Raw genomic sequence first — 24,508 nt, 5'->3', positions numbered from 1 at the left:
CACCACACACACAGTCACAGGAACACCACACACACAGTCACAGGAACACCACACACACAGTCACAGGAGAACCACACACACAGTCACAGGAACACCACACACAGTCACAGGAACACCCCACACACAGTCACAGGGGCACCACACACACAGTCACAGGGCACCACACACACAGTCACAGGAACACCACACACACAGTCACAGGGGCACCACACACACAGTCACAGGAACACCACACACAGTCACAGGGGTACCACACACACAGTCACAGGAACACACACACACACAGTCACAGGGGAACACACACGCACACAGTCACAGGAGACACACACACACAGTCACAGGAACACCACACACACAGTCACAGGAACACCACACACACAGTCACAGGACACACACGCACACAGTCACAGGAGACACACACACACACAGTCACAGGAACACCACACACACAGTCACAGGAACACCACACACACAGTCACAGGGGACACACACACACACAGTCACAGGACACACACACACACAGTCACAGGAACACCACACACAGTCACAGGAACACCACACACACAGTCACAGGGGCACCACACACAGTCACAGGAACACCACACACACAGTCACAGGGGTACCACACACACAGTCACAGGAACACCACACACACAGTCACAGGGGTACCACACACACAGTCACAGGAACACCTCACACACAGTCACAGGAACACCACACACACAGTCACAGGAGAACCACACACACAGTCACAGGAACACCACACACACAGTCACAGGAACACCACACACAGTCACAGGAACACCACACACACAGTCACAGGGGCACCACACACACAGTCACAGGGGTACCACACACACAGTCACAGGAACACCACACACACAGTCACAGGAACACACACACACACAGTCACAGGAACACCACACACACAGTCACAGGAACACCACACACACAGTCACAGGAACACCACACACACAGTCACAGGAACACCACACACACAGTCACAGGAACACCACACACACAGTCACAGGAACACCACACACACAGTCACAGGAACACCACACACACAGTCACAGGAACACCACACACAGTCACAGGAACACCACACACACAGTCACAGGAACACCACACACACAGTCACAGGAACACCACACACACAGTCACAGGAACACCACACACACAGTCACAGGAACACCACACACACAGTCACAGGAACACCACACACACAGTCACAGAACACACACACACAGTCACAGGAACACCACACACACAGTCACAGGAACACCACACACACAGTCACAGAACACCACACACACAGTCACAGGAACACCACACACACAGTCACAGGAACCACACACACAGTCACAGGAGAACCACACACACAGTCACAGGAGACACCACACACACAGTCACAGGAACACCACACACACAGTCACAGGAGAACCACACACACAGTCACAGGAACACCACACACACAGTCACAGGAACACCACAGACACAGTCACAGGAGACACACACACACAGTCACAGGAACACCACACACACAGTCACAGGAACACCACACACACAGTCACAGGGGCACCACACACACAGTCACAGGAACACCACACACACAGTCACAGGAACACCACACACACAGTCACAGGAACACCACACACACAGTCACAGGAGAACCACACACACAGTCACAGGAGACACGCACACACACAGTCACAGGAGAACCACACACACAGTCACAGGAGACACGCACACACACAGTCACAGGAACACCACACACACAGTCACAGGAGAACCACACACACAGTCACAGGAACACCACACACACAGTCACAGGAACACCACAGACACAGTCACAGGAGACACACACACACAGTCACAGGAACACCACACACACAGTCACAGGAACACCACACACACAGTCACAGGAACACCACACACACAGTCACAGGAACACCACACACACAGTCACAGGAGACACGCACACACACAGTCACAGGAGACACGCACACACACAGTCACAGGAGACACGCACACACACAGTCACAGGAGACACGCACACACACAGTCACAGGAGACACGCACACACACACACAGGGGTACCACACACACAGTCACAGGGGCACCACACACACAGTCACAGGAACACCACACACACAGTCACAGGGGCATCACACACACAGTCACAGGAGACACACGCACACACAGGCAGGCACACAGAGAGCTCCTATTCCTCCAACATCCCCCACCCCATTCCCACCTCTAAACTTACTTACAACCTTTCCATCCCTAACATTTACTAGTTTTGATGAAAGGTCACATTTCTGAACTATTAACCCTGTTTCTCTCTACATATGTTGCCTGACCTGTTCAATGTTTCCTGTGGGTTGTTTAAAAAAAAAAGATTTCAAGCGTCAGCAGGATTCTTTCTCCATCAGTTCATATTTCTATTAACTGTTTACTTGGGATAGATGCTGCTCGTTCCAAATAAAGAACAATACAGCACAGGAACAGGCCCTTCGTCTCTCCAAACCTGTACCGGTCATGATAGCAACCTTTGCCAAAACCCCCAGCACTTCCTTGTGCCATTCTATCCATGTGTTTGTCAAGATGCCTTTTGAACACCATTAATGTATCTGCTTCCACAACCACCCCTGGCAACGAGTCCCAGGCAGTCACTACCCTCTGCGTAAAAAACCTGCCTCACATATCTCCTCTAAATTTTGCCCCATGGATCTTAAACTTGTGCCCCCTGGTGACTGACCCATCCACCCTGGGAAAGAGTGCCTGCCCATCCATTCATAATCTTGTAGACCTCTTATCAGGTCCCCCTCGACCTCCGTCTTTCTAATGAAAACAGTCTGAGTCTATTCAGCCTCTCCAAATAGCCAACACCCTCCAGACCAGGCAACATCCTGGTAAACCTCCTCTGCTCCCTCTCCAAAGTCTCCACATCCTTCTGGTAATGTGGCGACCAGAATTGTGTGCAATATTCCAAGTGCAGCTGCACCAAGGTTCTATGTAGCATGACTTGCCAGTTTTTATACTCAATTACCTGCACAATGAAGGCAAGTATTCTGTACGCTTTCTTGACTACCGTGTCCACTTGTGTTGACCTGCACACCCAGACCTCTCTGACTTTCTATATTTCAAAGAGTATATTTTCCCTTTTATGTTAGACCTACCAAAATGCATTACCTCACATTTGTCCGGATTAAACTCCATTTGCCATTTCTCTGCCCAAGTCTCCAACCCATCTATGTACTGTTGTATCCTGACAATCCGTAACACTATCTGCCACTCCACCAACCTTGGTGTCATCCACAAACTTACTAATCAGACCAGCTACATTTTCCTCCAAATCGTTTCTGTATACTACAAACAACAGAGGCCCCAGCACAGATCCCTATGGAACATCACGAGTCACAACCTTCATTCAGAGAAACACCCTTCTACTGCTACCCTTTGCCTTCTGTGACCGAGCCAGTTCTGTATCCATTTTACACCTGAGCTCTGATCCTGTGTGACTTCATCTTTTGTAAGAGTCTGCCATGAGGCACCTTGTCAACGTCCACGTAAACAACATCCACCGCCCTCCCCATATCAATCATCTTTGTCACCTCCTCAAAAACGTGATCAAGTTAGTGAGGCATGACCTCCCCTTGACAAAACCATGCTGTCCATCGCTAATGAGTCTATGTGTTTCCAAATGGGTATAAATCCTGACCCTAAGAATTCTCTCCAGTAATTTACTTAGTACCGGTGTGAGGATCACTAGCCTATAGTTTCCAGGATTGTCCCTGCTACCTTTCTTAAACAGCGGTATCACATTAGCTAATCTACAGTCCTCTGTGATCTAGCATTCATGTCGAGAGGGTTAGAATACAAGACCAGGGATGTACCTCTGAGGCTGTATAAGCCGCTGGTCAGACCCCATTTGAAGTATTATGAGCAGTTTTGGGCCCCGTATCTAAGGAAGGATGTGCTGGCCTTGGAAAGGATCGAGAGGAGGTTCGCAAGAATGATCCCTGGAATGAAGAACTTGTCTGTACTCATTGGAGTTTAGAAGGATGAGAGAGGATCTTATTGAAACTTACAGGATACTGCGAGGACTGGATAGAGTGGACGTGGAGAGGCTGTTTCCACTTGTAGGAAAACTAGAACCAGAGGACACCATCTCAGACTAAAGGCGTTCCTTTAAAACAGAGATGAGGAGGAATTTCTTCAGCCAGAGGGTGGTGAATCTGTGGAACTCTGCCACAGAAGGCTGTGGAGGCCAAATCACTGAGTGTCTTTAAGACAGAGATAGATAGGTTCTTGATTAATAAGGGGATCAGGGGTTATGGGGAGAAGGCAGGAGAATGGGGATGAGAAAATATCAGCCATGTTGAATGGCGGAGCAGACTCGATGGCCTAATTCTTCTCCAATGTCTTATGGTCTTACAAAGTCCCTTCCTTTTGGTGAACACTGCTGCAAAGCATTCATTTAGTACAAAGAACAAAGAAAATTACAGCACAGGAACGGGCCCTTCGGCCCTCCCAGCCTGCGCCGATCCCAATCTTTTATCTAAACCTGTCTCCTATTTTCCAAGGTCTACTTCCCTCTGTTGCCACCCGTTCATATACCTGTCTAGATGCCTCTTAAATGATGCTATCATGCCCGCCTCTACCACCTCCGCTGGTAAAGCGTTCCAGGCACCCACCACCCTCTGCGTAAAAAAGTTTCCACGCACATCTCCCTTAAACTTTCCCCCTCTCACCTTGAAATCGTGGCCCCTTGTAACCGACACCCCCACTCTTGGAAAAAGCTTGTTGCTATCCACCCTGTCCATGCCTCTCAATTTGGTATACCTCAATCAGGTCCCCCCTCAACCTCCGTCTTTCCAACAAAAACAATCCTAATCTACTCAACCTTTCTTCATAGCTAGCACCCTCCATACCAGGCAACATCCTGGTGAACCTCCTCTGCACCCTCTCCAAAGCATCCACATCCTTCTGGTAATGTGGCGACCAGAACTGCACGCAGTATTCCAATGTGGCCTAACCAAAGTCCTATACAACTGTAACATGACCTGCCTACTCTTGTACTCAATACCCCGTCCGATTAAGGCAAGCATGCTGTATGCCTTCTTGACCACTCTATCAACCTGCATTGCCACCTTCAGGGTACAATGGACCTGAACTCTCGGATCTCTCTGTACATCAATTTTCCCCAGGACCCTTCCATTGACCATACAGTCCGCTCTTGAATTTGATCTTCCAAAATGCATCACCTCACATTTGCCTGGATTGAACTCCATCTGCCATTTCTCTGCCCAACTCTCCAATCTATCTATATTTTGTTGTATTCTCTGACAGTCCTCCTCGTTATCTGCAACTCCACCAATCTTAGTATCATCTGCAAACTTGCTAATCAGACCACCAATACCTTCCTCCAGGTCATTTATGTAGATCACAAACAACAGTGGTCCGAGCACGGATCCCTGTGGAACACCACTAGTCACCCTTCTCCATTTTGAGACACTCCCTTCCACCACTACTCTCTGTCTCCTGTTGCCCAGCCAGTTCTTTATCCATCTAGCTAGTACACCCTGAACCCCATACGACTTCACTTTTGCCATCAACCTGCCATGGGAAACCTTATCAAACGCCTTACTAAAGTCCATGTATATGACATCTACAGCCCTTCCCTCATCAATTAACTTTGTCACTTCCTCAAAGAATTCTATTAGGTTTGTAAGACATGACCTTCCCTGCACAAAACCATGCTGCCTATCACTGATAAGTCTATTTTCTTCCAGATGTGAATAGATCCTATTCCTCAGTATCTTCTCCAACAGTTTGCCTACCACTGACGTCAAGCTCACAGGTCTGTAATTCCCTGGATTTTCCCTGCTACCCTTCTTAAACAAAGGGACAACATTAGCAATTCTCCAGTCCTCCGGGACCTCACCCGTGCTCAAGGATGCTGCAAAGATATTAAGGCCCCAGCTATTTCGAACCTCGCTTCCCTCAGTAACCTGGGATAGATCCCATCCGGTCCTGGGGACTTGTCCACCTTAATGTCTTTTAGAATACCCAAAACGTCCCCTTTCCGTGTGACAACTTGACCTAGAGTATTTAAACATCCATCCCTAGCCTCAACATCCGTCTTGTCCCTCTCCTTTGTGAATACCGATGCAAAGTACTCATTAAGAATCTCACCCATTTCCTCTGAGTCCACGCATAAATTCCCTCTTGTCTTTGAGTGGTCCAATCCTTTCCCTAGTTACCCTCTTGCTCCTTACATACGAATAAAAGGCTTTGGGATTTTCCTTAACCCTGTTAGCCAAAGATATTTCATGACGCCTTTTAGCCCTTTTTATTGCGCGTTTGAGATTTGTCCTACTTTCCCGATATTCCTCCAAAGCATCATCAGTTTTGAGTCGCCTCGATCTTACATATGCTTCCTTTTTCATCTTAGCTAGTCTCACAATTCTACCCGTCATCCATGGTTCCCTAATCTTGCCATTTCTATCTCTCATTTTCACAGGAACATGTCTATCCTGCACTCTAATCAACCTTTCCTTAAAAGACTCCCACATTTCAAATGTGGATTTACCAGTTAACAGCTGCTCCCAATCCATATTCCCTAGCTCCTGCCGAATTTTGTTCTACTCTGCCTTTCCCCAATTTAGTACTCTTCCTTTAGGACCACTCTTGTCCTTGTCCATGAGTATTCTAAAACTTACGGAATTGTGATCGCTATTCCCAAAGTACTCACCCATTTTCTTTGGCTCAACACATAGATTTCCCTCCACTGTCCTTAAGTGGTCCAATCCTTTCCCTGGCCACCCTCTTTCTTTTTACATATGAATAAAAAGCTTTGGGATTCATCTTAATCCTACTTGCCAAGGACTTTTCATCACCTTTCCAAATTTCCCTCTTAAGTACCTTTCTATTCCTCAAGGGTTTTGACTGTCCCCACCCTTCTAGATCGTACAAAAGTCTACTTTTTCTTTTTGACGAGATTCACAACATTCCTCATTATCTAAGGCTCCCTAAACTTCCCATCCTTATCCTTTGCTCTCTCCAGAACGTGACTTTCCTGAATCCTAATCAACTGTCGCTTGAAAGACTCCCACATGTCCGATGTTGATTTACCATTCAACAGCGGCACCCAATCCAAATTCTTCAATTCTTGTCTAATATTATCATAATTTGCCTTTCCCCAGTTCAGCACCTTAATGTGAGGGTTACCCTCATCCCTATCCAAAAGTACTCCAAAACTTACAGAATTGTAGTCGCTACTCCCAAAATGTTCCCCTACTGAAACCTCAACCACCTGTCCAGGCTCATTCCCCAATACCAGATCCAGTACTGCCCCTTCCCTCGTTTGACTATCTACATATTGCATCAAGGCGGCTTCCTGGACACACCTTACAAACTCTGCCCCATCCAAGCCCCCAGCACTAAGTGAGTCCCAGTCAATATAGGGGAATTTAAAATCTCCTACCACAACAACCCTGCCCTGTTACTTTTGTACCTATCCAAAATCTCTCTACCCATCTGCTCCTTTATCTCTCGCTGGCAGCTGGGGGCTGTAATAAATCCCCAACATTTAAAAAAAATGAATTGTGTAACTTTTAAAAAATAAATTTAGAGTACCCAATTATTTTTTTATAATTCAGTGGCAATTTAGCGTAGCCAATCCATCTACCCTGCACATCTTTGGGTTGTTGGGGGTGAAACCCACACAGACACGGGGAAAATGTGCAAACTCCACACGGACAGTGACCCAGGGCCGGGATTCGAACCCGGGTCCTCAGCGCCGTGAGGCAGCAGCGCTAACCCACTGCGCCACCGTGCTGCCCCATAAATCCCCAACATTGTGAATGTCCCCTTCCTGTTCCTGAGCTCTACCCAGATTGCCTCATTGTATGAGCCCTCCGAGGTGTCCTCCCGCAGTACGGCTATAATATTCTCCTTAACCAGTAATGCTACTCCCCCACCCCTTTTACACCCCCCTCTATCTCTCCTGACGCATCTACATCCTCCAATGTTCAGCTGCCAATTCTGCCCTTCCTTTAACCATGTTTGTGTGATAGCCACAACATCATAATTCCAAGTACCAATCAGTGCTCTAAATTCATCTGCCTTACCCGCTATACTTCTGCCGTTGAAACAAATACTCTTCAAACCACTGCATTTGAGTAGACAGGGTGATGTTGTTCTCTTATTTTGGTTCTTTATTTCCCCTTCAGTTATTACACCTTCTAAGCTCCACCTCCCTACCATACTTGTTTAAATCCTCCTGATTCCAGCAAACCTCCCAGCCAGGATATTGGTGCCCCTTCTGTTTAGATGCAACCCGTCCTTCTTCTATAGGTCCCACCTGCCCTGGAAGAGATCCCAGTGGTCTAGAAATCCAGTGGTCCAGAAATTTGAAACCCTCCCTCCTACACCACCAGTTTAGCCACGTGTTTTGCTACACTATCCTCCTATTTCTGGCACGTGGCACAGGGAGTAATCCTGACATGACAACCCTGATTTTGAGCATTTTGCCTAACTCCCTGAACTCCTTCTGCAGGACCTCATCACTCTTCCTGCCTATGTCATTAGTACCTATGTGTACTACAACCTCTGGCTGTTCACCGTCCTCCTTCAGGATTTCCTGTGTTCGTTCTGAGACATCCTTGATCCTGACACCAGGGAGGCAATACACCATCCTGGAGTCTCCTTCACGTCCACAGAAGTGCCTATCTGTGCCCCTTACTATAGAGTCCCCTATAACTATTGCTCTCCTGCACTTTGCCCTCCCTTGCTGAGCAACTTTACAAAAAGTTGATAATCTTTTAACCCTTGAGCCCACAGTGGCCATCTGATCAGATGACCTACATTCCATCTGCTCCCAGCTCCTTCTGCAGTAAAAGCTGCTAAACATCAGCTCCACTTCGAGCAACATTTACAATGTTAATGTTAATCCTCATCGCAGGGATAAGGACAATGGTTGCACTTTGCCCGGCTGTGGTACCTTTACTCAAGAGCTGAAACCAGGTTCAATTAATCAGTTTCTGTGTCCATCTTTAGACAGAGATGTTTATTTTCTTAGCCAATAAAGTTTGAATTGAGGGCAACAAAGAAAATTGATGGAAGCAACAGCCCAGGATCCTGCCTGAAATTCACCCCCTTGAAGTCCATGTCCTTGATGGGTGGTATGCTGGGGTACAATGGGAGTGTGACACTACATGATACAGTGGGTGGTATAGCTGGTGTGATGTGACAGTAAGGGTCTATGGTTCAGTGAATATGTAACTGGTGATATGGTGTTGGGGGAGTTGCTGCGCTACAGACCATTTGCTCTCACCTGATGACTCCATCCATTGATGCAGCACACAGAATGTTATCAGTGATGGGCACAACACAGTCAATGGATTCACCCGGCACCAAGAAGCGATCACTGGTGGCTCCAAACCCATCCCAGTTGAAGAGGTAGATCATTCCCTCGGTTGAACTGCAGACAACCTTACTGCCTCGCTAATAACAAACAGAAACAGAGTCAGCAACCACCAGCAAACCAGGATAGAGGAGGAGCCGGGGCAGGAATGGGGAACGAGGAGTCTTCCCGAACTTCTCACCAAAGTGAAATAAAGATTATTCAATCCATCTGATTAACTTTACAATATCTGGCCAATCCTCGAGAAGCCAGTCCACAGAACCATTGGATTGGCAACTTCCAAGGTCAGGAATTCAAATCCCAAATTGTGAAATGGAATTGAATAAACCTGTTGCTCTGTGGACTGGTACCAGGAAAATGAACATGAAAAGCATGTGATCCAAACTCAATTAGTCACGGATGCCCTTCCCTCCCCTTTCTGGGTGACTCCAATCCCACAATCCCAATGACTCCAGTATATCGGAGTTCAGAGTGTGAACCTGAACACACCGGCACGATGGTCCTGAGCCCAGTCCCATTGTCCTGATCTCATTGGCCATTACTTGGAGAAGGAAAGGCGCACTCTCCTCACTCACTCACTCTTGTCCCAACGCTGAGCTGGAGACGGCAAGGGCAGAGCTCTGGGGGATATTGTGTATCCATTGGGAGTTCAGAGGGTAAAGCCCCCAGGTCCAAACAGCAATAATCTGACTAATCGCCAACACTGTTCCCAATCACACCTGCTGGCACCTCCATGACAAGCAGGCTTAGGCCTCAGTTTGACAGTCCTCAGTTTGCACACATTTCAATTCGGAAAGAACTTACCTTCATTATAGCCAGTGATGTGAGATCACCATCCTGAAACTCTGACTGCAGGTCAAAGCGACGCCTCTTAATATTAAAAACACACATCGTACCATCACCACTGCAGAAATAAAAGGAGAAATGTTAGGAAGGGAGAGAGAGAGAGAGAGAAAGAGAAAGGGGATAGAGATAGAGAAAGAAAGGAGATAAGGACAGAGAGGAGACAGGGACAGAGAGGAGATTGAGAAAGAAAGAGGACAATCATAGAATCCAAACATTGCAGGAGGAGGCCATTCAGCCCATCGAGTATGCACCGACCCTTCAAAGAGCACCCTACCTAGTCCCTATCCCCGCTCAAGCTTCATATCCCCACGCAAACTTTTGGATGCTAAGGGGCAATTTAGTATGCCCAATCCGCCTAACCTGCACATCTTTGGACTGTGGGAGGAAACCGGAGCACCCGGAGGAAACCCCGCAGACACAGGGAGAAAGCGCAAACTCCACATGGCCAGTCACCCGAGGTCCCTGGTGCTGTGAGGCAGCGGAGCGGTATTAACCACTATGCTACCGTGCCGTCCTAGGATAGGGACAGAGAGAGGAGAAAGTGAGACAAAGAGAAAGGAGAGAAGGGAGAGATAGAGATAGGGAAAGAGAGAGACGAGAGATAGAGACGGACAGAGAGAGAGGAGAGAGACGGACATAGAGAAAGAGGAGATAGAGAGAGGAGAGATGAAGACAGGGACAGAAAGAGAGTGGAGATAGAGCCAGAGAGAGGATATGTTGGAGAGATAGAGAGAGGAGATAGAGATAGAGACAATAGAGATGAGGCAGAGAGAGGAGATAGAGACAGAGAGAGAGGAGATAGAGACAGAGAGAGAGGGGATAGATACAGAGAGAGGGGATAGAGACAGAGAGAGGGGATAGAGACAGAGAGAGGGGATAGAGACAGAGAGAGGGGACAGAGACAGAGAGAGGGGACAGAGACAGAGAGAGGGGACAGAGACAGAGAGAGGGGACAGAGACAGAGAGAGGGGACAGAGACAGAGAGAGGGGACAGAGACAGAGAGAGGGGACAGAGACAGAGAGAGGGGATAGAGACAGAGAGAGGGGATAGAGACAGAGAGAGGGGATAGAGACAGAGAGAGGGGATAGAGACAGAGAGAGGGGATAGAGACAGAGAGAGGGGATAGAGACAGAGAGAGCGAGGGGATAGAGACAGAGAGAGGGGATAGAGAGGGGATAGAGACAGAGAGAGGAGATAGAGACAGAGAGGGGATAGAGACAGAGAGGGGATAGAGACAGAGAGAGGGGATAGAGACAGAGAGAGGGGATAGAGAGAGAGGGACAGAGAGAGGGGATCGAGAGAGAGGGGATAGAGACAGAGAGGAGGGGAATAGGAGACAGAGAGAGGGGATAGAGACAGAGAGAGGGGATAGAGACAGAGACGGGATAGAGACAGAGAGGGGATAGAGACAGAGAGAGAGGGGATAGACACAGAGAGAGAGGGGATAGACACAGAGAGAGAGGGGGATAGCGACAGAGAGAGAGATAGGTAGAGACAGAGAGAGAGGATAGAGGACAGAGAGAGAGGATAGAGACAGGCGAGAGGGGATAGAGGACACAGATGAGGTGATAGAGGACAGAGAGAGGGGATGAGACAGAGGAGGAGGGGGATAGAGACAGGGAGAGAGGGGATAGAGACAGGGAGAGAGGGGATAGAGACAGGGAGAGAGGGGATAGAGACAGAGAGAGGGGATAAAGAGAGAGAGGGGGGATAGAGACAGAGAGAGAGGGGATAGAGACAGAGAGAGGGGATAGAGACAGAGAAAGAGGGGATAGAGACAGAGAAAGAGGGGATAGAGACAGAGAGAGGGGATAGAGACAGAGAGAGGGGATAGAGACAGAGAGAGGGGATAGAGACAGAGAGAGGGGATAGAGGCAGAGAGAGGGGATAGAGACAGAGAGAGGGGATAGAGACAGATAGAGGGGATAGAGACAGAGAGAGGGGATAGATACAGAGAGAGAGGGGATAGAGACAGAGAGAGAGGATAGAGACAGAGAGAGAGGGGATAGAGACAGAGAGAGAGGGGATAGAGACAGAGAGAGGGGATAGAGACAGAGAGAGAGGGGATAGAGACAGAGAGAGAGGATAGAGACAGAGAGAGAGGAGACGAGATAGGGACAGAGCGAGTGGAGATCGGGACCAAGCAAGAGGAGATAGGGACTGAGCGAGTGGAGATCGGGACCAAGCGAGAGGAGATAGGGACAGAGCCAGAGGAGATATGCAGAGCCAGAGGAGGAAGTGCTGCGGGAGAGGACGGAGTTGCCGAAGGGAAGTGTGGGCGAGGATCAGCAAATCACACACATATGTTCTGAGGCTGCGGGAAGTTGGAGAGATTGGGAGGGGGGTGTTCGGGACGCTATCGAAGATTATGGTGGAAGAGGCCGGGCCGGACCTAATGGTGGTGAAAAGAACATAAGAACTAGGAGCAGGAGTAGGCCATCTGGCCCCTCGAGCCTGCTCCGCCATTCAATGAGATCATGGCTGATCTTTTGTGGACTCAGCTCCACTTTCCGGCCCGAACACCATAACCCTTAATCCCTTTATTCTTCAAAAAACTATCTATCTTTACCTTAAAACATTTAATGAAGGAGCCTCAACTGCTTCACTGGGCAAGGAATTCCATAGATTCACAACCCTTTGGGTGAAGAAGTTCCTCCCAAACTCAGTCCTAAATCTACTTCCCCTTATTTTGAGGCTATGTCCCCTAGTTCTGCTTTCACCCGCCAGTGGAAACAACCTGCCCGCATCTATCCTATCTATTCCCTTCATAATTTTAAATGTTTCTATAAGATCCCCCCTCATCCTTCTAAATTCCAACGAGTACAGTCCCAGTCTACTCAACCTCTCCTCATAATCCAACCCCTTCAGCTCTGGGATTAACCTAGTTAATTTTGGGCAGGCTTTGGTCAGAAAGGCCGGTTTTAGAGGCAGAGATGGTTCGGAGGAAATTCCAGAACTTAGATTCCAAGCAGCTGAAGCAACAACCACCAATAGTGGGCCAGAATTAAAGGAGCGTGAAGATTTCAGAGGGTTGCAGGAAGTTATAGAGATACAATAAACACCTTGTGTAAACTATGCAGGAAGATGATTACGGTTTTAAATAGATTACATTAACAGCTGCACAGGAAGGTATTTTGATACAGCTATGTATGATAATAAATAATTGACCATGGTCTAAAAAGACAATGGAACAGATTATTGATAAGGATGAGGCCCACATGGCTGCATTCAGCAATGTGTTTAAAGGTCCCAAAGTTAATTGCAATGACCTTAGGGTCACAAGTTAAAAACTTGATGTCTGAAGTGAACTGTGAAAGTGATAAACATAACCATCTACAGGTAATAAACTGGAAACGGGAGGCAGCTTCAAGGGCAACTCAGGATGAACAATAAACGCTGGACTTGCCAGCATATCTCTCACCCCAGGATATAATTTAAAAAACCCAAACAACTGTTTCATTGCTGATCGAATTGGTCTAATAGAATGGTGCACTGACATGGGCTTGGATACTATAAGATGGCCAAATAAGTTAATGAGAACCGAAACCCAATACATGATCAGATCATTCTTAAATGTTAATTAAGAGAGGAATACAAGCCAGGACAGCTTTCCCACTCCTCTTCCAAATGGGATCATTTACATCCACGAGGATTCTGTTTAATATCTCATCGCATACTACAATAATGAGCGAGTGCAGCATCGAGTGTCAGCTAACATTTCTTTTTTTTTAAAAATGGGATATGGGTGTTTCTAGTGAGTGCAGCACATATTGTCCATAGCTTATGAGTATCTTGCTCGGCTATTTCAGTGGACAGTTAAGAGTCAACCATATTGCTGTGGGTCTGGAGTCACATTTAGACCAGACAGAATCAGAGTTTACAGTGCAGGAGGAGGCCATTAGGCCCATCGAGTCTGCACCGGCCCTTGTAAAGAGCACCCTACATAAGCCCACACTCCACAATCTCCCCCTGTAACCCCACCCCACCCAACTCAACCTTTTTTTGACACTGGGGCAATCCACCTAGCCTGCACATCTTTGGACTGTGGGAGGCACCCGGAGGAAACCTACGCACACACGGGGAGAAAGTGCAAACTCCAAACAGACAGTCACCCAAGCCGGATATCGAACCTGGGACCCTGGAGCTGTGAAGCAACTATGCTAATCACTGTGCTACCCACCAGGTAAGGCTGGCTGACTTCCCTCCCAAAAGGACATTAGTCAAACAGATGTTTTTTAAAAAAAATTTAGAATACCCAATTCATTTTTTTTCCAATTAAGGGACAATTTACAGCGGCCAATTCACCTACCCTGCACATCTTTGGGTTGTGGGGGTGAGACCCACACAGACACAGAGAAGAGGGCAGCATGGCGGCACAGTGGTTAGCACTGCTGCCTCACGGCACCGAGGTCCCAGGTTCGATCCCGACTCTGGGTTACTGCCCGTGTGGAGTTTGCACATTCTCCTCACGTTTGCGTGGATTTCACCCCCATAACCGAAAGTTGTGCAGGGGTAGGTGCATTGGCCATATCTTTTTATTAAAACAGTAAAAGATATATACAAGGCCAAACGGTACAAACACTCATTTTGTGTTGGAGAAACAGGGTATCCTCCCCTCAGTACCAATGTACCAATATTCTGATTAATAAAACAGTTCACAATACATTTCTGCAAAAAACAAACGGTACAAGCACTAAACTTAGCGCTGGAGAGACCAGATACCCTCACCAGAAGGGAAAGGAAGAGGGTAGGTGGGGAGAGAGGGAGTCAGGGTGTTGGTGGAGGGAGGCAATAGGACACTGCCTGAACTATCTACAGAGGCAGAAAAAACAAAAGACACTTCAATTATGATATGCCAGATCCCGGGAGTCCCCCAGAGAGGGTGAGGGGCGACAGTGTCAGGCACGGGTGAGCCCTGCACCCCACTGCAGAGAGCCTCATGTGCACCCTGCGCTCCCGACACTGGGCGGCTGACAACCTTCGGACAGTCACCCTCCGGGCCTGAATCCTCCACATTGAGTGTGGCGGGCGACATGGGCCCACCAGCCAACCCAGGGTCTGCCTTGATCCCACTACCGGGATCATCGACAGGCGGGATCTCCTCAGGCTCCTCCCAGACTCCCGGGCCAGTGGGAGGCGGTGGTGCAGATGCCTGCTCCACCCCTGCCGCCTGGTCACCGGAAGGCCCTGAAAATAACTCCGGAAACAGGTCTGGGATGGTGGCAGATGTGCCCGAAGACAGCTGTTGGGACAGAGGGTCTTCCAAACTATAACGCATTAAGAACCTAAGAAGCAGGGGGTTATTGCTGGCCCCCTCCCCAGAGAAATTAAACAAGTCCGGGGTGCTAAATTGTACTGGGTGGAACGGGCTTGCCAGGGTCCTGTCCAACCCCGAAGCACCCTACTCGTGGGAAAGTGGCAGCTGCTGGGATTTCCTCGCTATCCCTGTCTCTTTTCTTTCAGGGACTGGGCATAACATCTATGGACAAGAACCTGGAGTGACTCCGTTTTCGGGGGAGAGGGTCACACACCAGGGAGACCTCTATCTCTGGAGGCCCCTCCAGGCTGACTCCTCGTCCCTCAATGCTTCTCTCCAGAATTTGTGGCACCTCACTACCGCCACCCACAGGGGCCTGCGCAGAATGTCGCTTGACCCGGCATCCGATGGCAAAATGTCATTAGGCTGAGGGTATTGCTGGGTGATGGTGGGACGAGGTGTAACGGCTGCACCCGAGTCAGAAGCCAGGGGCACTGGGTCAGTCAGGGTCAGAGGGATCCCAATCTGACTGCTGGCGATTCGTCCTGTTGGTCTTCCTCCCAGCCTTCCGGCCACATGGTTGTCCTTTCACCTTCCGGCCGCGCTAAATTGCCCCTTAATTGGAAAAAATGAATTGGGTACTCTAAATTTATATTTAAAAAAAGAAGACACGGGGAGAATGTGACCCGGGGCCGGGATCAAACCCAAGTCCTCGGTGTCATGAGGCAGCAGAGATAACCACCATGCCCCCAGACAAACACTGTTGTCTCTTTAAGCAGGACTCCACTCGGCTATCCAGGAACACAAGGAATAGCAGCAGAGTAGAGACTTGGTTCGTCGTCTCTGCTACGCCATTCAATATGTTCATGGCCAATTTTGGGCTTGAATCCCTTTTCCCACCCACTCCCCATGTTCCTCAATTCCTCGAGAAACAAAAATCTGTCTAGAACATTCTCAACCCTCTAAAGTTGAGAATTAAATATATTCAATTTAGTAGTGACTCTTTAATCAAATAGGATGACCATGGGCCAGCAGCACTCACATAGTAATAACTACTTATTGCACTTCTAAAGTACTTTACTGATTTGGAGACACTTTGAATTGTCCACGGGTGTGATGAGGAATGATCTGAAATGGTTAATGTTTTGTGTAGCTTATTCACCATCTGCTGGCAAAACGTGTGTTATGGCTTTTTCTTGTTATCTGGTCGGATACAAACAAAAGCTGACATTTTCAAACACCTTTAACATTGGAAAACATCTCCGAATGCAATCAGACAAAGACGGATAGAGCTATCAGGTGATAATAGCCTAGTCAAAAGTAGGATTTAATGTGGCTCTTAAAGGAGCAGATAGGGAAATGTAGAGCCAAATTGAAATAGGGAGGGTATTCCAGAGCTCGGGGTGCATTCTAAATGGCTTGAAATAATAAGCGTTTTAATGGGTAAAGAGATTGGGCTATAGGAAAGAGCCAGAGTTGGAGGAACACAGAGTTCTCTGTGCGTTGTGGAGCTGGCGGAATTTAGAGTTTGAGAAGGGCAATGTCATAAATGGATTTGACCACGAGGATGAGAATTTTACATTTGTGTTGGTGGTCTGAGACCAATATCAATCAATAAACACAAAGATGATCCATGGAAACTGTACAGTGCAGGAGGCTATTCAGCCCATCGAGTCCCCTACCCTATCCCCGAAACTCCATGTATTAATCATGACCAATCCACCTAACCTGCACACTTTGGGACTGTGGGAGGAACCCGGAGCACCCAGGGGATACCCATGCAGACACTGGGAGAACGTGCAAGCTCCACGCAATCACCCAAGGCCGGAATTGAACCTGGGTGCCTGGCACTGTGAGGCAGCAGTGCTAACCACCGTGCCTGCTCATGTCAATGATTGAACTGAACTTGCTGTGGGTCAGGGGCAGCAGAGGTTTAAATGAGCTCCAGTTATTTGAAGGATGGAAGATGGAAAACTAGCCAGGAGAGCATTGAAATAATTGAGTCAAGAAGTGACAAATGCATGGATGAGAGTTTGGAAGCTCAGCATAGCGTCAGTACCCCAAGGTTGCAAAATTCAGCCCATGACAGTGACTCATGCCCTCAAGCCTGAGGAATTCTAATACCTGGTTGTGAGCAGAATCTTTTTGTTACGGTCGATCTCGATGTCACTGATATAGTCATCATGATTTTTCATCTCCATGAATGAAGTTTCCTTACGTAGGTCCCACACCTTCAACAGACCATCATCATCACCAGTGGCAAAGAGATTTTCATCAATCAGCTTCAAACTATTAATGGCGGCACTGCAGGGAGCAAAGATCAACAGAATTTGAGTTTAAAAGAACACGAGAGGAGCCGGGAGTTTAAAAGAGCGCAAGAGGGGGCAGCACAGTGGCGCAGTGGTTTAGCCCTGTTACCTCACTGCACTGAGGTCCCAGGTTCGATCCAGGCTCTGGATCACTGTCCATGTGGAGATTTCGCATTCACCCGTGTTTGCGTGGGTTTTGCCTCAAAGATGTGCAGGCTAGGTGGATTGGCCATGCTAAATTGCCACTGAATTGGAAAAAATGAATTGGGTACTCTAAACTTATAAAAAAAAGAAGAGTGCGAGAGGAGCCGGGAGTTTTAAAGAGCGCGAGAGGAGCCGGGAGTTTTAAAGAGTGCGAGAGGAGCCGGGAGTTTTAAAGAGCGAGTGGAGCCGGGAGTTTTAAAGAGTGCGAGAGGAGCCGGGTGTTTTAAAGAGCGAGTGGAGCCGGGAGTATTAAAGAGTGCGAGAGGAGCCGGGAGTTTTAAAGAGCGCGAGAGGAGCCGGGAGTTTTCAAGAGTGCGAGAGGAGCCGGGAGTTTTAAAGAGCAAGTGGAGCCGGGAGTATTAAAGAGTGCGAGAGGTGCTGGGTGTTTTAAAGAGCGAGTGAAGCCGGGAGTATTAAAGAGTGCGAGAGGTGCTGGGTGTTTTAAAGAGCGAGTGAAGCCGGGAGTATTAAAGAGTGCGAGAGGAGCCGGGAGTTTTAAAGAGTGCGAGAGGAGCCGGGAGTTTTAAAGAGAGTGTGGAGCCGGGAGTATTAAAGAGCGAGTGGAGCAGGGAATATTAAAGAGTGCGAGAGGAGCCGGGAGTATTAAAGAGCGAGTGGTGCCGGGAATATTAAAGAGTGCGAGAGGAGCCGGGAGTTTTAAAGAGCAAGTGGAGCCGGGAGTTTTAAAGAGTGCGAGAGGAGCCGGGAGTATTAAAGAGTGCGAGAGGAGTCGGGAGTATTAAAGAGTGCAAGAGGAGCCAGGAGTATTAAAGAGCGAGTGGAGCCGGGAATATTAAAGAGTGCGAGAGGACCCGGGAGTATTAAAGAGTGCGAGAGGAGCCGGGAGTATTAAAGAGTGCGAGAGGAGCCGGGAGTATTAAAGAGTGCGAAAGGAGCCGGGAGTATTAAAGAGTGCGAAAGGAGCCGGGAGTATTAAAGAGTGCGAGAGGAGCCGGGAGTTTTAAAGAGCGAGTGGAGCCGGGAGTATTAAAGAGTGCGAGAGGAGCCGGGTGTTCTAAAGAGCGAGTGGAGCCGGGAGTATTAAAGAGTGCGAGAGGAGCCGGGAGTTTTAAAGAGCGAGTGGAGCCGGGAGTTTTAAAGAGCAAGTGGAGCCGGGAGTATTAAAGAGTGCGAGAGGAGCCGGGAGTATTAAAGAGCGAGTGGAGCCGGGAGTATTAAAGAGTGCGAAAGGAGCCGGGAGTATTAAAGAGTGCGAGAGGAGCCGGGAGTTTTAAAGAGCGAGTGGAGCCGGGAGTTTTAAAGAGCGAGTGGAGCCGGGAGTATTAAAGAGCAAGTGGAGCCGGGAGTATTAAAGAGCAAGTGGAGCCGGGAGTATTAAAGAGTGCGAGAGGAGCCGGGAGTATTAAAGAGCGAGTGGAGCCGGGAGTATTAAAGAGTGCGAGAGGAGCCGGGTGTTTTAAAGAGTGCGAGAGGAGCCGGGAGTTTTAAAGAGAGAGTGGAGCCGGGAGTATTAAAGAGAGAATGGAGCCGGGAATATTAAAGAGTGCGAGAGGAGCCGGGAGTTTTAAAGAGTGCGAGAGGAGCCGGGAGTATTAAAGAGTGCGAGAGGAGTCGGGAGTATTAAAGAGTGCGAGAGGAGCCAGGAGTATTAAAGAGCAAGTGGAGCCAGGAATATTAAAGAGTGCGAGAGGAGCCGGGTGTTCTAAAGAGCGAGTGGTGCTGGGAGTATTAAAGAGTGCGAGAGGAGCCGGGAGTATTAAAGAGTGCGAGAGGAGCCGGGAGTATCAAAGAGTGCGAAAGGAGCCGGGAGTATTAAAGAGTGCGAGAGGAGCCGGGAGTTTTAAAGAGCGAGTGGAGCCGGGAGTATTAAAGAGTGCGAGAGGAGCCGGGAGTATTAAAGAGTGCGAAAGGAGCCGGGAGTATTAAAGAGTGCGAGAGGAGCCGGGAGTTCTAAAGAGCGAGTGGAGCCGGGAGTTTTAAAGAGCGAGTGGAGCCGGGAGTTTTAAAGAGCGAGTGGAGCAGGGAGTTTTAAAGAGCGAGTGGAGCAGGGAGTTTTAAAGAGCGAGTGGAGCCGGGAGTATTAAAGAGCAAGTGGAGCCGGGAGTATTAAAGAGTGCGAGAGGAGCCGGGAGTATTAAAGAGCGAGTGGAGCCGGGAGTTTTAAAGAGCAAGTGGAGCCGGGAGTTTTAAAGAGCAAGTGGAGCCGGGTGTTTAAATGAGCGCTAGAGGAGAAGGATAAATACAAATGCCAGTTCAGAAAGCGAAACAGCTGAGTGGTGAGTAAGTCCTGGTGTGTATTTTATTTTGAAAAAAATATTTCTATTCTCTTTTCTCACATTTTCTCCCAAATTTACACCCAACAATAAACAATAATCAGTAACGAATGTCAATCTCCATATCAACAACAATCCCATCCTCCCACCAACCCCCAAACAGCAGCCCGCATGTTACCATAAACAAATAACAAAAGGGAATCAGGAAACACCCATAGTCACCATTAACACATATAGTCCCCCTCCACCCAACCCCCACCTAATGTTTGATGTAATCCAAATGTTGAAAGTGCATAATGAATAACACCCATGAATTGTAGAACCCCTCCATCTTTTCCCTCAGATTAAACTTAACCTTCTCAAGAGTTAAGAATTCCAACAGGTTCCCCCGTCCACCAGGGTGGAGAGGTTGCTCTCCCATCCATCAGGATCCGCCTTAGGGCGGATCAACAAGGCGAAGGCTACAACATCTGCCTCCACACCCGTTTCCAACCCCGGCTGGTCAGACACCCTGAATATGGCCTTTCGAGGGCCCGGGTCCAGTTTCACGTGCACCACTTTAGATATTACCCTAAAAACCTCCTTTCAGTAAACCTCCAGCTTTGGACAGGACCAAAACATATGAACGTGATTTATGGGCCCTGCCCTGCAACATTCACACACATCTTCTACTCCCTCAAAGAGCCGGCTCATCCTCGCCCTTGTGAAATGTGCTCTATACACCACCTTCAGCTGTATCAGCCCCAACCTCGCACATAAGGTGGAGACGTTCACTCTCCGGAGCACCTCACACCAGAACTCCTCCTCCATACCCTCTCCCAACTCTTCCTCCCACTTTGCCTTGATCACTTCCAGCGGTGCCTTCTCCTCTTCCAAAATAGCCCCGTAAACTGCCGACACTACCCCCTTCTCCAGCCCCTCTGTCATCAGCACCTCCTCCAGCAATGTGGAGACCGACTCCATCGGGAAGCTCTGTATCTCCTTCCTGGCAAAATCTCAAACCTGCATGTACCTAAATACTTCACCCTGCTCCAGCCCATACTTCGCTCCCAGCTCCTTCAATCCTGCAAACCGACCCCCAAGAAACAAATCTTTTAGTGTCCTAATTCCGTTCTCCTCCCATCTCCGAAAACTTCCATCCCACTTCCCCGGCTCAAATCTATGGGTCCCCCGAATCAGCATTTCATTAGACTCTGCCCCCAACCCGAAGTGTTGGTGAAATTGCCCCCAAATTCTCAACAAAGCTATTACTCTGGTGAGTATTTTCAATCTTTTAAACTAACTCATTGCTTAATACTAAGGTAGGACCAAAACAAAAGGGACGATAGAATAGCACCGTACAATTAAAGTGTTTGGTAAGAAGCAAGATTTCTAGTTAACGTACCTAAGGCCTTCTAGCTAATGTAATTTTTTTCCAGAGAGTAACTAGCTTAATTGAGAGGGACATTAAAGCAAGCAGCACGGTAGCATTGTGGATAGCACAATCACTTCACAGCTCCAGGGTCCCAGGTTCAATTCCGGCTTGGGTCACTGTGTGTGGAGTCTGCACATCCTCCCCGTGTGGTGTGGGTTTCCTCCGGCTGCTCCGGTTTCCTCCCACATTCCAAAGATGTGCAGGTTAGGTGGATTGGCCATGCTAAATTGCCTTAGTGTCCAAAATTGCCCTTAGTGTTGGGTGGGGTTACTGGGTTATGGGGATAGGGTGGAGGTGTTGACATCGGGTAGGGTGCTCCTTCCAAGAGCCGGAGCAGACTCGATGGGCCGAATGGCCTCCTTCTTCACTGTAAATTCTATGATATGTCTATGTATTTATGTTGTGTATTTATCCTATGTTTTTCATATATGGAATGGTCTGCCTGGACTGTATGCAGAAAAATACTTTTCGCTGTACCTCGGTACACGCAACAATAAATAAATCAAAATATGCTCCTTCCTCCTGCACAATGTGGGAAGTTTCCACCATCCCTGGTGACCATGTGTGCAAAGGGTGTGTCTAAATGCAGCGTCAAGCAAACTGGATTTAGAAGCTGGAGCTGCGGGTGGACTCACTGTGGAGCATCCACGATGCGGAGGAAGTCGTGGATAGCACGTTAAGCGAGATGGTCATTCCGCAGCTGAGGATTGCACAGGCAGAATGGGACTGGATGGAGATCAGGAACATTAAATGACTCAGGAAGGTAGTGCAGGAGTCCCCAGTGGTCACCCCCTCTCAAACAGATGTAGCGCTTTGGATACTGTTTGATGGGGATGGACTCTCAGGGGAACGCAGCAGCAGCCAAGCTTATGGCACTGTGGGTGGCTCTGCTGCTCAGATGGGTGGGAGAAAAATGAGTGGCAGGACTGTAGTGATAGGGAATTCAATAGTTAGGGGCACAGACAGACACTTCTGTGGCTGCAAACATGAATCAAGAATGATATGTTGCCTCCCTGGTGCCAGGGACTGGGATGTCACGGAGTGGCTGCAGGGCATTCTGGGAGGGAAGGTGAACAGCCAATGGTTGTGGTACACATTGGTACCAACAACATCGGCAAACTAAGGGATGAGGACATGCAAGCCGAGTACAGGACGTTTAGAGATAAACTAAAATGCAGGACCTCAAATGTAGTAATCTAAGGATTACTCCCACGGGCTGGAGAGAGCAGGAATAAGAGGATGGATCAGATGACAGTGGCTGGACAGGTGCTGTAGCCAGGAGTGATTCAAATTCTTGAGGCACTGGGACCTGCTATGGGGTAGGTGGGACCTGTACAATCCGGACGGGTTGCACCCAGGCAGAGCTGGGACCAATGTCCTTGGAAGGGGCTTTTGCTGGTTCAGTTGGGGAGTATTTAAACGGGTGTGACAGGGGGATGGATTCCAGGTGTAGGATCAGATAGGTCAAACTCAGATCCGGAAAATGAAGGTGGAACATTAGCTAGTGATGTAGAAGATGTCGTGATAGACTTGGACGTACAGGAGAAGCAAAGTTTATTAAGTGTCCAGTAAAGGAAAATGGTGGGGTTATACTTCAATGCAAGGAGCATTACAAACAAGATAGATGAGTTACGGGCACAGGTAGACACATTGCAGCAAGATGTCATTGCTAAAATGGAAACCTGGCTAAAGGAGGGGCAAAATTAGCAGTTCAATATCCCTTGTTAAACAGTCTTCAGACACAATACAGTGGGAGATAAAAAAGGAGGGGGAGTAGCACTAATGGTTAAAGAATCAATTCCAGTTGTGAGAATTAAAAGGGTCAACAAGTGAGGCTTTATGGGTTGAGCTTAGAAATAAAAAAGGGGCAGTCACACTACTGGGAATATACCACAGACTCCCAAATAGTGAAAGGGGGATAGAAAATCCAATATGAAGGCAAAGTTCTGCCTGTAAGAATAATAGGACAATAATAGTAAAGAGACTTTAACTATCCCAATATCAACTAGGGTTCAAACAATACAAGGGGAACGGAGGGAGAAATATTAATGCAGTGTTTCCAGAAAGCTTTTTTCAACCAATTAGTAACAAACCCAATGAAAGGAAATGCAATTCTAGACTAGCCTTGGGGTACTAAGTGGTGGACAGTGTAGAGGATAGCTATAATCTCTAAAATGATAGATTGGTGGAGTGGGTGATGAAGTGTCAGATCAAATTTTTTTTCTGTTTTATTATAAATTTAGAGTGCCCAATTCCTTTTTGCCAGTTTAGATATGCGGCAGAAGATGTAGACGACATATGAGAAAAAACGTTCTTTACTCGAGGGTAGTGGGAGTCTGGAATTCACTGCCTGAGTTGGTGGTGGAGGCAGAGACCGTAAAACACTTCTTAAAAAGTACCTGGCTCTGCACCTTACATTCTGTAAGCTACAGGGCTATGGACCAGGTGCAGGAAGATGGGATTAGAAAGGGCATCTGGGTGACCTCGGGCTGATATGGCAAGATGGGCCAAATGGCCTTTTCTGTGCTATAACTTTTCTATTGTGCTAACTGGAGTCAAAGGTAAGGTACTGGGAGGGAGCAAAGTCAAAGGTCAGCCACTTTAGGGGAGCCGAGTCAAAGGTCAGCCACTGGGAGAGAGCCGAGTCAAAGGTCAGCCATTGGGAGGGAGCCGGGTCAAAAGTCAGTCACTGGGAGGGAGCCGAGTCAAAGGTCAGCCACTGGGAGGGAGCCAAGTCAAAGGTCAACCACTGGGAGGTTGCCGTGTCAAAGGTCAGCCACTGGGAGGGAGCCGAGTCAAAGGTCAGCCAC

General features: G+C 48.2%; 1 protein-coding gene across 2 annotated transcripts in view; it reads right to left on the bottom strand.

Annotated features, from left to right (window-relative positions):
* Positions 1–9,316: 9,316 nt before the first annotated feature.
* The window catches only part of wdr55 (WD repeat domain 55), a 38,639-nt gene continuing 23,447 nt past the window's right edge, over positions 9,317–24,508 (bottom strand). The window contains exons 6-8 of one of the 2 annotated variants that reach the window (XM_038778072.1): positions 17,662–17,841; positions 10,238–10,337; positions 9,317–9,513 (exon numbers count right to left, since the gene is read on the bottom strand). In XM_038778072.1, the coding sequence (XP_038634000.1) occupies positions 9,340–9,513; positions 10,238–10,337; positions 17,662–17,841 (454 nt within the window). In that variant the 3' untranslated portion in view covers positions 9,317–9,339. The remainder of the gene's footprint in view (positions 9,514–10,237; positions 10,338–17,661; positions 17,842–24,508) is intronic. The other variant, XM_038778073.1, reaches the window with a different exon arrangement.

This window comes from Scyliorhinus canicula, chromosome 18, assembly GCF_902713615.1.
Source record: "Scyliorhinus canicula chromosome 18, sScyCan1.1, whole genome shotgun sequence".
Classification (NCBI taxonomy): domain Eukaryota; kingdom Metazoa; phylum Chordata; class Chondrichthyes; order Carcharhiniformes; family Scyliorhinidae; genus Scyliorhinus; species Scyliorhinus canicula.
The sequence above is the reverse complement of the archived record's forward strand: the minus strand, read 5'-3'. Positions and strand labels throughout refer to the sequence as shown.